The following is a 13,753-nucleotide window of genomic DNA, read 5'->3' as shown; positions in this document are numbered from 1 at the left end:
TGAGTCAGCTAGGGAGGGCAGCCATGGGGGCGTGAGTTGGAAATGGCTAGTTTACAGACTGTAGGAGAAGAGGGGGAGCAGGTGGCATGAGGGAGGGAGGGACAGCTTGGGAATTCCTGATCTTCCCCTCCTCCTTCAGACCCCAAAAGCTGTGTTCAGCCTAAGGCTTCCCCAAAGGTCTTAAGGGGCTGTGGAAGTGAGAGGAGATGGGAAAAGAACCAGCTCAGCTTACTCTCCTGCTTGGGCCTCAGAGGTACCCATGTAGCAGCTGTAACTCACCCTGGGTCATCAGTTGTCCTCAGAACCACCCTTTACAGTGTCAGAAGCACCTTTACCCTGCTCCTGACAGTGGCAGTGGCAGCAGCTTATGACACACTGCACTGTCACAGCTAAAGTTACTGAGACTCCAAATAGGTCCATCCAGTCCTTCACTCTATTTTACAGAGAAGGAAACAGAGCCTCAGAGAAGTAGCACTATTGGCCCATGGTCCCATAGCTAGGATTTAAACCTATGCGGTCCAGTATTGCCAAGCTGAACTATGACTAAACTCAGACAGTACTGTCTTCCTCTAACATGTCCAGAGAGGTGCCATCGCTGAGACCCTGCTCCAAAGACCATGTCCAGTGCTAGACGCTTCCATAAGCTTCTTCACTAACTGCACACACCTTTGTAAATTACCATCACTGTCGTTATAGTGCCGTGTGTATGATGAGGATACACATGCCGTGGCACCCATGCTGGGCTCAGAGAACAACTCTGTAAAGTCAGTTCTTTCCTCCCGCCTTCATGTAGGATCCAGGGACTGAACTCATTAGAGCTGTACAGCAGGCTCTTTACCCCGAAGCCACCTCTCCTGCCTGCATCTGGCTTTTTGTTCCCTTTTGAGATGGTGTCTCATGTCATATATATAGCCCAGGTTGGTCTTTAACTTCTTATGCAGCTGAGGGTGTCCTTGAACTGTTGATCCCCCTGCGTCTGTTTCTGGAATGCCGGGATCGCAGGCATGCATGTGTCACCATGCTCTCTCTCCCTCAGGGACCATATGTATCCACGTACAGAAGTGAGCTGAATGCCCCTCCCCCGTCGTTCACACCCACCTGCATACAGTGCTGGCACAGTTACCACACACTTGCACATACTCCCTCCCTCTAGGGCACAGAGGTGAGCCCAGGACAGATGGAACGGCAGCTGCTGGGTCTCCGTGGGAGTGACCCTGACTGGTTGGCTGCTCCCTACTCCTGCTGGACTCCTAAGGCTTCAGTAGAACATTTTAGCACATTCGGAATCGAGTTTCCACAGGAACAATAGGAATCTGAGTTTCCACCTGGCAACCTTTTAAAGCAGTCACCTCACTGGCTTCTCACGAGCTCCAAGGAGCAGTGATGGCCGCGTATCCATTTCCCTCCCAGATACAACAGCGGGTCACCAGGACAGGGAGTTTGGAGAGGCATTTACCATCAGAGTCCATGCAGGCTAAATATACGTGTTGCTTCGCGTTACTATGTGCCTGGCCAGGTAAGCTTGCCTGCAGCCGACGAAAAGATGAGGTAACTCAGAAGCATGTTTGAACAAAGCACTCAGCACACATTTTCTCTTACATTGCCAGAAAACTCTGGAAAGGACACCCCATGCTGTCTCCATTTATTGGTTAAAGAAACACCAAGGACTGAGTGGTAGTCTTAAGAATGTTCTTAAACAAATGCTCACTGTTTTGGAGAAGCGTATGCACAGAGGTAGGCACACTAGGGGAAGTAGATGGCAAGGTGGATGGATAGTCTCTTGTCCCTTAACACTATTTTTCCGATTAGGAAGAAGCTCCTTTGCTGTAGTGAGTACTCTGTGTCTAGCAGAAGCTAGAGAGAGGGGTGAGGTATACCAAAGGGGTCTGTATTTGGTGGTGCAGGCCTGGACACCTTCTGAGCTCTGTTCTTTCAATCTCCCAGCCTATCAGCTGTGACTGTGATAAGTTTCTCTTCTGTTTGAGATCATGAATACATATATGCCCTCCCAATAGGATGGGAGTCCTCTGAGAACAGAATGCCCTTCTGCCAACTCCAAGACCCCAGGACTCAGCACTTTACCTGGCATACAGGGCCCATCTGGATAGCCATACCTTCTGTGATGCTTTGTACATGCTTGGCTCAGGGAGTGGCACTATTGGGAGGTGTGTCCTTGTTGGAGTAGGTGTGTCTCTGTGGGCATGGGATTTAAGACCCTCAACCTGGCTGCCTGGAAACCAGCATTCTGCTAGCAGCTTTCAGATAAAGATGTAGAACTCTCAGCTCCTCCTGCACCATGCCTGCCTGGATGCTGCCATGTTCCCGCTTTGATGACAATGGACTGAACCTCTGAATCTACAAGCCAGCCTCAATTAAATGTTGTCCTTATAAGAGTTGCCTTGGTCACGGTGTCTGTTCACAGAAGTAAAACCGTAACTAAGACACCTTCTTTGCAAAGCATTATGGGGCTAGGACTCTCACCTCCTGATAGACAGACAAGGAAACCCCAGAATACAGACACTCAGAGCTTATAGGCTCTGTCTACACCAAGCACCCTTGAAAGTGTAAGTCCTGACACTGGTGACCCTGTTTGGCTCCGCTTACATGCTGTTAATGACAGTGAGATCACTACTTCTAATACAGCCTCTTCTTTGAGGGAGCTGGAGTCATTATCATCACATCCAGCTTCTGGAATTCTGCCTTCAGGTCCTGCTTCTGGTGAACACTGGGAGTTGTCTCTAAGTCCGGGAGGTGCTCAGGGATGACACTGTGTTCCACTGTGTTCACAGCCCAGAGCCCTGCATGCCGATAGCGCAACACTGAATCCATTATCCCATCTCTATCTAGAGGTGAGACTCTGAACCAGGCCAAGATGAAGCTCTCGGTCAGGGACAGGTGGCTTGGCTGTGCACTTCACTCCCCACACCTCGAGCGAGGCAGGCCTGATCCTGAGCCATAGACGTGACTGGCTGAGTGATTCATTCATTACTGGTCATCACTAGCCAGGTGTTCTGCAAGAGCGGGCGGCACTGTGGGAAGGGAGTTTAGTTGCCTTGGTAATCAGAAGGCTAACAGCCACTGAGCGCTGACTTGCTATGTACCAGACACTATTCTGTTTACTTCCTTGCAAAGGGCACAGCCCCTCCCGCCCAGCCCCAGACATTGGGAGGGCCATGGAGCCTGCCTGGTACATTAGCACCTCACACATGGTCAGGTTTGGTTAGCATGGGCTGCTGCTCTAACTGAAAATCCCAGCAACAAGGCACTTCCTGCTAGAAGGTCACACCCCTTTGTAGGTAAGGAGGCAAGACTCGGAGAGGTTAGGTAACATGCTTGCCCAGAGCTAAGCTAAATGACAGAGACAAGACTTGAATCCAGATACTGTAGTTCTGTAGCCTGGGGCAAAAAGCAAAACTTAACGCAGAAGCCAGGGGCACACCTAGTTGGGTTGTGGTGAGGGGCAGCCACTCCCCATCTCTACCCCAGTTCCTTACCTTCAGCCTTGCTTCTCTCCATCCCCACCCTCCCTCCAAGCCTGCTGTGGACTTCCCAGGGAGTCCAGAGCCAGGCATGGAATGGGGGATGTAGGTGCCCATCTTTTTAGTTTGAGAGATTCCTGAAGACCACCTAGGACCCCTCAAGACTCACCTGGAACCTTCTCTCGCCATGAGCTGTTTGGTCCCACCAACAAATATTCTGAAGCCATAGATAAGCCCCCAACCCTGCCACATGCAGCACATAGCACAGCGACTGCGGTGGAAGTCTCAGTGGGTGCGAGTTCTTGTCATTTGGATTTCACACCAAACTTGGGAGACCAGGGTGGCCTGGGTGACAGAACATACTTTCTCCAATATCTTCAGGCCTAGGCTAAATGTGAATGACTCAAAGTTTTGTGAACTGGGACTAGTTCTATATATCTCTTGGACTTTTGAGAACGCAAGATTTTATTCTTGAAAATGTTTTAGCAAACCATGACAATTGTTATTAACCGTGTTGTTTCACAAGTGGGAGACCCTACTGGCCAAAGCCGGTCCCTTCCTTCCATCGCAGACACCGTCCTAGGTCTGAGAATGGATGTTTAATAAACCCGTAAGGATTGTTAAACATTATGTTTGCAGTCCGGGGAAAGGGGCGCTGTCTACAGAACTTCCGAGAAAGTCCTGGGTGGCGCAGCGACAGGATGTCCCCGTCCGGGGATCCCCTAGCCAAGCATGGGTGCGCCCTCCGCAGGCGGCTCCCGGTAGGTCCTTCGTTGCAGCTCTGGGTCCCCCCCAACCCCTCTGTGCCCGCCCCGGCCACCTCGGGGGCGAGGCAGCCCAGCGCGTGGGAGGGGACGGCGCGCCATTGGCTTGTGCGCGGCACTAGAGGAGGGACCAGTGCGGGCCGCCAGACTCGGGTGAGCCGGCAGCGCCAGGAGTCCAGCTTGCCCTGCCCTGCCCTGCCTTGCCTGCCCAGCGCGGCGCCGCGATGTGAGACTCCCCGGGTCGGAGCGTCCGCAGGGCACGCCAGCTCCGCGAGCGCAGCACCCCGCGCGCTAAGAACGTAAGTCTGCTGCCGGCCGCCGCTAGCCTCACACTTCGCCGCCGCTGCCACCGCGCCGGCCGCTGACTACGCAGCGCAGCCCGGGGACGCCGGGGGCCTTAGGGACTGCCGGGGGCAGCGAGCACCTTGGGCACGACAGCCGGGCCCCGGACAGCTTGGCACCTGCAGGTCGGCAGGCGCCTGGGACCCCCGCCGAGCTCCTCGTGGCACCATCCTCTGTCCTTTTTGTTTGTCCCCTTGCACTGACTCGGTTTCCCTTTCTCTCCCAGCTCTCTTCTCCGCCACCTCCTACCCCAGGGGCTGTTTATTTCACTCTCGGCCTCCTCCTGGGCTTTATCTCTTTGATTTGGAGCTAGAAAGAGCGGAGAGTAAAGCAGTTTCTTTTATTCCGGGGTCTCTGTCTTCAGCGCTTGGTTTTCGGTCCCCTCCCCCTTTCTCGCCACCGCCCCCCCTCTCGCCTTTGTTTCCTAGCCCGAGGATTGCGCGGTGTAAACTTGCGAGTTTCCGGGTCCTCGCTCCCACGGGTGCGCGGGCAGAGAAGGTGGAGGGGTTCCCGCTGTCCACTGCTCTGGCGGGACCTTTTGTGTGGGTGCCAGGGCCTGAAGGAGTCGTGGACTCCCGCCTCACAAAGTAGGGGAGTGTCCTCGGCGCGGAGATGAAGATAGATCAGAGGGGGAAGGGGCAAAGCCGGTGACACTCCAAAGTCCCTGCTGGAGAGGAGCGGGCAGAAAAGTGGTTGGGCCTGACCCCAGCCTAGGGTGTTAGGAGAGTATTGCAGGTGGACCCAGGCGACTCTTCCAAACCGCGCGGGACAGCTGTGTGGGGTAGCGCCATTGCCTGACGCAGGATGGATTGGGGTCCCGTGTAGTGCGCCGAAAACACTCCGCGCACCATCCTCGGGGCACCTGGAGGCCAGCCGCTCGCTTCGGATCTCCTTTCGCCGCCTTTTTGCAACGTGGATGGAGCGTGCTTCTCCTGCCGCTTGTGAGGTGGAGGAGCAGAGATAGGCCCAGGACCCACTTCCACTTTGACCCCAAGCCTTAAGCACATGGCCAAGGCCTTCTCAAAGTCCCCCAGCACGGACTTCCTGTTTCGTTTCTTTTAGACAAACTTTCTGGATGGGGCCTGGCGAGAGTGTAGAAGTACCTGGGTTGCAGAGACACCCACCTAGCTGTGTCTCCGGTCTGGAGGCTCCTGGAGAGAGGCCGCCACCTGCCGCCGGCTAGACTGTGGTGGGTTCCTGTAAGAATCCGGAGGAACACCACCTGCCCCTTAGTGGCAGCCTCTGGCTCAGTCCGAGGCAAGAAAATATTATTTTCCTGTAGGATCGTTGGGAAGTCAGAATATTCTTCAGGTTTCTGTTGTCGCCTTCGTACAGACAGCTCCCTCTCCCAAAGTCCCCTCCAGCCTCAGTGCCCTAGATGCCTTCAAGACTCTCAAGTCTGGCTGCCTCCACTTGCTGTCCCTGGCGTTGACCTTTCCCAGTTCAGGAACTCTGCCCTTCCTCTCATCCCAACTCACAGCCTGGACTTGTGACAGCCCCCTCTACTGGAGAGAGGACGGAGGCAGCTGGCTAGGGGCAGGGTCTTGACGAATTATTCTTGGCTTTCCTGTGTGTTCACTTACTGCCCCAAGTATCTGTGAGTACTCCACAAAAGGTTGATGTCGCAGTTGGCCAGCATGGGGCCCACAGGTCCCTGCACACCTGTGGAAGCTCTCAAGACTCTAGGTAGTACTGTATCTTAGGCAAGAAGAGGCAAATAAATAATAAATCGATGGGCCATGTGCCGTGCCTTGGTGTGGTCTCAGTACTCAGAAGGCTGAGGCAGGAAGAGTCTGAGTTACAGACCAGTCTGGACTATGTAGGAAGACCCTGTCTCAGAAAGAAAGCCAGAGTCAGGGGAACATGCAGAGTGTGAGGTATTGAGGCCTTTTTTTTTTTTTTTTTTTTTTTTTTTTTTTTTGAGACAGGGTTTTTCTGTGTAGCCCTGGCTGTCCTGGAACTCACTCTGTAGACCAGGCTGGCCTCGAACTCAGAAATCCACCTGCCTCTGCCTCCCAAGTGCTGGGATTAAAGGCGTGAGCCAACACTGCCTGGCATGAGGCCATTTTTAAGGAGTGGTCCGTGCTGCATTTTGAGTCCTGCAGAATAGCCTGTGCAAAGAGCCTGTGGCAGCACTGTGCTGTTCCTGTGCAATGGGGTGGGGAAGAGATAGGAGGCACTGGTGAGAAAGGATGGGGACTCCCCTATCTCATAGGTGATACTAAGAGAGGATCTATAAGCCAGCATCCCCCAGGCCCCTAGCTAGGAGGGGCAGCCACAGGGTGGCCATTTTGTTCTGAATCCAGGTGGGAAGGCCTCATCCCCAGTAGCATTCTCTGTGTCCCTCCCACAGCCACAGTAGACAGGGACAGGAAGACAGCCGCCCATACCGAGTGCCCTGGAAACCCCCTGACTCCCAAGACTCTCATGGTTCTTCATGCCTGCCTGGGTCAGTGTGCTGGTCGTGACCTGCCTGGGTCAGTGTGCTGGTCATGACCCAGAGTCACCTTGATTCTGCTTCATCCCACTTCCTCCCAGTACTACCTTCTTTGGAACACCCTGTTTATGTGGATATGGGATTCGGCTCTGAAACTGCTTCAGTAAAGGGGGAAACTGAGGCCAAGTATTTGAGTCTATCAGTCTGAACAGCAGCATTGTTGATCGCTGGCTACAAACAACAAACTATTCTGGATGTTTGCAGGCAACTTCTCCTCAGATGGAAGTAAGTGTCATTGTGCACATTTAACAGATGGGGAGCTTTGAGGCCCAGAGAGGCAGGCCTCTCTTCCAACGCCATGCAAGTTCATGGGGTATGGGGGTAGAGGATGTGAGCGTGGAGCTTGGGAGAAGTGCTCTGTTCACCACTCAGCCAGAGCCTGAGTATGAGGAGGGAAGTCTCAGCCTTGAACTGTGATCCCTGCCCAGGGGAAAGCAGGGCTTCAGACCATCGAGTCTGGAGACACTGGGTTAACATGTAGCATGTCTTCAGGGAAGCCCCCAGTTGCCCCTCTGTTTTGTTGAGCAGCAAGGGAGAGGCCTGGGGAGGAATGACAATGGCTGGGGAGAGGAGCTGCTGCCCATTCACAGGCCAGCCCTGGCCCACTGAGAACTAATGGACAACAGGGCCAGCTGCCCTTGAGGGCACTGGCTCGGTCACCAGGCCCCAGGGAGGCTGGCCCACTCAGGGTTGAAAAGGACAGGAATTCTCCATGCTGTGTCTTGCCTTTTGCAAGCGACAGAAGGACAGGAAAGGCCTTGTCAGTGACTTCTGAGAGGTCACCTGAGAAGCTGGCCTTGGCTTACACAGGGCAGCAGACTCAGACCTCTGGGTGAAGCCAAGCCCTCCTCCCGCAGGGGTGTGGCTCCCAGACCTGAGCCCCACCCACCCCACAGCTACAATTGTTTATTTTTTGTCCCCTAAGCTCTGAAGAGATATGTGATGAGAGTCGGGACTTTCCTCCATCCCTCTGGAAATCAGCTACCTTCCAAAGACACAGAGAGGAAAGATGAGAAGAGAAATTCTCCACAAGGAAGTGGGAGAGGCCGGAGGGGCTGCTGAAGCTGGACAGGGCCTCGTTGAAATGCAAATAAATGTGTTTATATAGCTGGGATCATCAGTCAGGGTTGCCTAGTCAGACCTGGGGAGGGCCCTTGAGACAGCACTCACCACCCACACAGAAAACTCTCCTGATGACAAGCCTGGGCTCGTCATGCCTGTGACCTCAGCTGTCCTCCTTGAAGTACAGTGATTCAGGGCACCCTGACCTCCCGGTGGCAGGGCAAACCCTGTGATTCCAGATCCCAGAGTCAGGATCTTGAAGGTTCAAGGAACCTGGCATGGACACCATTGCTTTGCCACTGGGATGCCACACTAAGGGCCTTCACAGCATGGTCTTTGTCATTTGCACCTTCCACAGTGTCTTAGTGACAGTCGAGCTGGTGAGAGGTGGGTGGCAGAGAGGTGACAGCCCACCAACACTGCTCTGTCCACCCATGTGGCATGCTATAGAATAATTCCATTCTCTGGGGACCGAGGCTCTGCTCGTCTGCCTGCAGGTCCCGGGCACAGTAGCATCTCTTCCATTTCCCCTTTGTTTGGACCTGGAAAATCTCCGAAGAGACCCGTACAGTCCTACTGGCTGTGTCCCATGACCCTTGGCTTTGTGGGTGAGGTGTGGCCCATTTGTAGGGAATGTGTCGCAGGGCAGCAGGTCTTCCTGAGTCCAGGTCTGGGAATGCAAGCCTAGGATGGGAATGTGCTACCTTCACCCTCTGTTCCTTGTGACAACCTCACGATGTGGGCCACTTTGCCACAGGGCCCTAGCAGTTGGTTCCTAGCAGGTTGCTAGATCTCCATCTTGTCCCAGATTAGTGGGATTCCCTAGAAAAGGCCTCAGATGATACAGGCTCCATGGCCCAGAGCCCACCAACTCTTAACTCTGCCTGTCTCTGTCCTCACTTGAATGCAGCCCTGTTCAGACCCATTTCCAGCTATTCTACACAGAGAGATAACAGAACAATGGGCTCCCATTGGTGGCACTGGTTCCCGAGCCCTGCCCACAGCACAGGCCCTGAACCTAAGAGAGCCCCAACAGGGTATAGGGGTAAGGCTTCAGACATTGGGGACACATCAAGATTTTCAGGGGAGGGTGTTCCAGAAGACGGTTTGAAGCTCAGTTATGCTGGGGGGGGGAGGGGCATTCCGCTTGTGCACAGACAAGCACACACATCCATTCCCCCAGCCTCCCACCTCCAGATCCTCTCAGGAAGTCCAGTGTAAGCTCAGCTCACAGTGAACTTGAATTCCAGCTCTGCCACACCCTCCAAGTCAGGGACTCCTGACTAAGTACGTCGCTTGAGCCTTAGTGCTCTCGTCTGAAAAATGGAGTGAAATATGGCTATTGTCACAGGCAATAATGTGGACTTCAGGGGCTTCCCAGGCTGCATGTGCTGACAAGCTGGCTGCTGTCCCCAGCTTAGGCAGGACGTGTGGGCAGCTAGCTCTCTCCACACTGGCAGGAGGGCATTTGCAGCCGCTGCACCTGTGCCCACACTGGAGAGGAAGTGGCTCCCTGGTTGAGGGGTTGTGGTTGTTACTCAGGGGAAGTCACTGGAGCAGCTGTGGGTGTTCTGGGTCCCTTCTTCTCCTCCCCCTCCCAGGCCAGCAGGTTTCCTAAGCCAGCCCTCCTGGGCACAGCCTCCCTGTCGGGACAGCGCTGCAGCCCATTGGTTTCTATGGTAACCAAGCTTCCTGGGAAGGATGGGGAAGTCCTCCAGGATCAGCATGGGAGGTGTGGGCCCCTGCCTCATCAGGTCTGCTGCCCAGGGCTGAGTCTGGGTAGGAGTTCATTAATAAAACAGGCCATTTTTGCTGTCCTTTGTGTAGCACAGACTAGGAGCCGGGTTCTTTGGCTGCACTCTGTGGTGTATCTCAAACTTGCTGAGTAGACTCTAGTTTCTTAGATGAGGACCTGGAAGTAATTTTCTTGAGGTCACCAAGCAGTGAAGAGAAAGAGTTGAACTTTGACTCCAAGTTTTCCTAATCATTAAGAGTGTGTTCCTCTGCTTGGTGTAGTGGCATGTGCCTTTAATCCCAGCACTGGGGAGGCAGAGGCAGGCAGATCTCTGAGTTCAAGGCCAGCCTGGTCTACAGGACAGCCAGGGCTACTCAGGAAAACTCTGTCTCCAAAAACAGTCAGGGGGTGTCGTTTCTCATCCTCTGGCCTTGTACACCCAGGAACCCTCCTTTTCTTGTGTTTAGACACCCACTTCCCTGGAGCCTGCAGCACCCCAGGGAGGTAGTATCATCTAATCCATTATACTGGAGCTTCAGATGACACTACTGGGTTAAAGGCCCCACCTCTTAGAGGGTGACCAGGTTGGAAGTCAGCCCAGTATACATCCCTCTCTACCCTGGGCCAATAGCTCGAGTGTATTTTAGGGCAGATCCTGCCCCATGGGCCTTAAGTTCCTGCCTGTTCAGTGCATGGTAGGAGCAACAGCCTGCCTCTGCTCTCTCCCTGGCTGTCCCTGTAGACTACAGAGTTAGGGAGGCCTGGGCTGAGAGGAAAGATGCTCTGAGGAGCACAGACTCTCTGTTCTTCTCTTGGGCCAGCCTTTGGAACTAGGAAATGGGAAGTGAGGAGGTGTAAGCTGTAGGTGTCTAGGGATGAACACAGGAGACCAACCGAGCTCCGAGGAGGACAGAGTAGAGCCGGCCTGCGGAGAGCGGGGAGGACTTTCCCACTTGGACGAGTGCTCAGAGTGACTGTCACTTCTAGAAGGATGAAGGGTTACTGGGGATGTTCGCAAGGACTCTGACAGGGAAAGGAGGCCGGACACGGTCTTGCAGGCACCTATTTCATTTCCACAGTTGTGAGCATGAGGGTGGATGATTAGCCACTCCTCCCACTTCCACAGTCACAGTGGGGATGTGGAGGCCCTCGGCGCAGCGTGCAGGAAACCAAGCAGACCTAAGTAGAAGGGGCCTTTTCCACTCTCCTCATCTGGATGAGGAAAGAAAGGTCACTTGGAGGGAGAACAGACCCTGCCCAAGGCAGGGCTCATGGCTAGAGGGTCCCCACCTATGTTCACTGGCACTTCTGCATCCCCGTTCCTCCTTTTCACAGAGGGAAACTGAGGCTGGGGTGCCCTAGTGGCTCTCCTAAAGCCTGCAGCTCCTAAGTGGGTAGAACCAAGATTCAAAACCAGTATGTTGCCAGCCTTCCCAGGAATGGAGCGGGGGAGGTGCCTAAAACCCTTGGCAAAAAGCTTTGGTAGAGAAGAGTAGGAGAGGAGAGGTCAAAAGGCCGTGTGTGTGTGTGTGTGTGTGTGTGTGTGTGTGTGTGTGTCTGTGTCTCTGTGTGTCTGTGTGTCTGTTGGTGGGTGAGTCATGGAGCAGAGGAAAACTGCCCCTAGCTGGGACACTTCCAGCTCAACACAGAGGGACATGATATAACCAGCCTTGCATCGGGTACTGAGGTCTGGGGTCTTGGTCCCGTGTGGTGGGGAAAGGGCTAATGAGATCATTGCCTTGGCTCTGTCAAGAGCCACCACTCAGTGTACAGGAAGTGCTTGGGAGGGTGGCGGCATCCTGTCTAATAACTGCCATCTTCACTGGACACTGTCCAAGACAGGACGCTGACCACTGAGTTGAGGGAGACAACATGCTTCTCAGCATTCTGAGAGTTAGCCCCTTCTTTCCCCTCTCAGAGGCGAGGCTGAGGCACAGAAGAAAGCAGATAGCTTACAGGCCACTTAAAACACTGACGATCCCAGATGTGAGTCCAGGCAGCAGTCTGAGCAGTGTAGGTGTGTGGGTGGGTGGTTGTCCCCATATCCCTGATGAGAACACTAAAGGAAATAATTTGCTCTGACTACTGGTGACACCAGCTCTGATTACTGGTGACACTAGTGTCTCTGTGTGTCATGCCTGACACACAGAGGAGCTCAGTGGATGGGCTGTCTTCTGTGCAGGTGTCTCTCTTTGTACTCTGACTCATATTTACCTCAAAGTCTTAGAAAGTTGGAGCTAAAGTCCTATTTCACAGATAAGGAAACTGAGGCTCGGATTAGTGAAGTGGCTCACCCAAGGTGCACAGCAGGATTGAATCAAGTGGCTTGCCACATCTGGCTTCATGAGAAAGTTTAAGAATCCAGGGCCCCCAAAGAGTAGGGCTAAAAGAGAAATGACCCACAGCAAGCGTTGTCCTCAGTGTGGAGGAGCTTGTATGTCGCCGAAGGCGTGTGTGGTGCCCTGGTGTTCGCATTGTCCACCCACTTCAGCAGGCCCAACCTTGGCTGTTTACCTCAGAGGCCTGTACATGTGTGGTCCCACTAGAACCACACAAAGCACAGGTACAAACAACCGAATGTCTCTGTTTGGCATGAGTGTCACACAGAATTCTGATGCCCAGTAGAAAGGAATGAACAGCTGGGGCACTGGGCCTGGACGAGCTGGGAAAGGCATCCCATTGAGTGGGAGACGCTGGGTGGCAAACGTTCATATGCTTTATGATTCTGTTTGTGCTACATTTGAGAAAAATCCAGACAGAGCTAGAGTGACAGAGCTGAGACCTGTGACTACTGGAAATGGGAGATCAGGGTATACCTGGGATAGCACACTGCAGTCTGGACACGTGAAGTCACTGTGTCCTGACCTGGCAGTGGTTTTGACATGAATTATCTGCACGATCATTTCTGTGTGGAATAATATGAGGGGTCAGAGGGGACATAGGAAGGATGTGGCCAGGTGACTGATATCTCTGTTCTTCAAGGAGGGTTGGCCGGGCTGGGCTCGGCGCCCTTGTGTGGTGTCCAGTCTGCAGGAGAAAGTGGTGGCCTGGGTTGGGGATTTGGGCCCCACTTGGAATGGTGTGACTGAAAGGACATCCCTGCTTCCCCTTAGGGGTGCTGGGTACCTATCTATGGGGCATGGGCAGCCTTTGTTGTCCCATCCTGTCTCCAGCACCCCATCCCCATCAGGTACAGCAAGGAAAACAGCCACTTATTTCACTCATGAAGAGCAGGGCTGTGTGTCAGGGCCTAGGGCCCAGGTTTGGCTTGCCCTTCAGCCCCAGTGGTGACTGGGTTTGCGGTGTTATCGTTTTGAACAAAACCCCCAGGACCTCTTCGGATGTGCCCGCTGCACCCCTCATCCACACCAGCTATGCCTTTCTGCTGTTGTATTTGTTGGGATGGTTCATTTCATTTCAAGACTCTGGAGGTTTGAAAAGGAATCTGGACGATCTGGGGACATTCCCTGGGGCTGGAAGACATTTGCTCAGGGACATGGGGCTGGACAGCAGGTGGAAGGAGGAACTTCTAAGCTCTTCCTTGAAATGAGTTTGCCTGGGGGCAGGGGCAGGGTGCTGGGGTGAAAATGAGATGTTGGGGTACAGAGGACTCTTGGCTCTGGCCGGGTGTACAGGTTGGTGGGGGTGCAGAGACTGGAGCGGACTGGGGTCAGCCAAAGCTTCACTTTGTTCCCCTCCATGCCCTGTCTTCTCTCCTAGGTTGTGAGGACCGAGCACAGGAGAGGTACCCTCATCTCGGATTCCAGTGCACATCTCAGCATCTGCTCACTGCCCATCTCAGTATGTGCCCAGGACTGGCCTGTGGGGTGGGGTGGCCTGTGGGGTGGGGTGGCCTGTGGTGTGGGGTGGCCTG

General features: G+C 54.0%; 1 protein-coding gene across 6 annotated transcripts in view; it reads left to right on the top strand.

Annotated features, from left to right (window-relative positions):
- Nucleotides 1-4,414: 4,414 nt before the first annotated feature.
- Tp53i11 (tumor protein p53 inducible protein 11) overlaps nucleotides 4,415-13,753 on the top strand; it is a 15,009-nt gene continuing 5,670 nt past the window's right edge. For 3 of the 6 annotated variants that reach the window (XM_028778489.1, XM_028778488.1, XM_028778486.1), the window contains exons 1-2: nucleotides 4,415-4,542; nucleotides 13,600-13,680. Coding sequence is in view for 2 of the 6 variants with exons in the window: in XM_028778485.1 (XP_028634318.1) it covers nucleotides 7,277-7,307; nucleotides 13,600-13,680 (112 nt within the window). In the remaining 4 variants the exon portion in view is untranslated. Of the gene's footprint in view, nucleotides 4,543-7,074; nucleotides 7,308-8,809; nucleotides 9,432-13,599; nucleotides 13,681-13,753 lie in introns of those variants that run through there. The other 3 variants (XM_028778485.1, XM_028778484.1, XM_028778487.1) reach the window with 2 other exon arrangements.

Source organism: Grammomys surdaster, unplaced genomic scaffold, assembly GCF_004785775.1.
Source record: "Grammomys surdaster isolate TR1022 unplaced genomic scaffold, NIH_TR_1.0 338, whole genome shotgun sequence".
Lineage (NCBI taxonomy): Eukaryota > Metazoa > Chordata > Mammalia > Rodentia > Muridae > Grammomys > Grammomys surdaster.
This window is presented reverse-complemented; position numbering and strand designations above follow the sequence as displayed.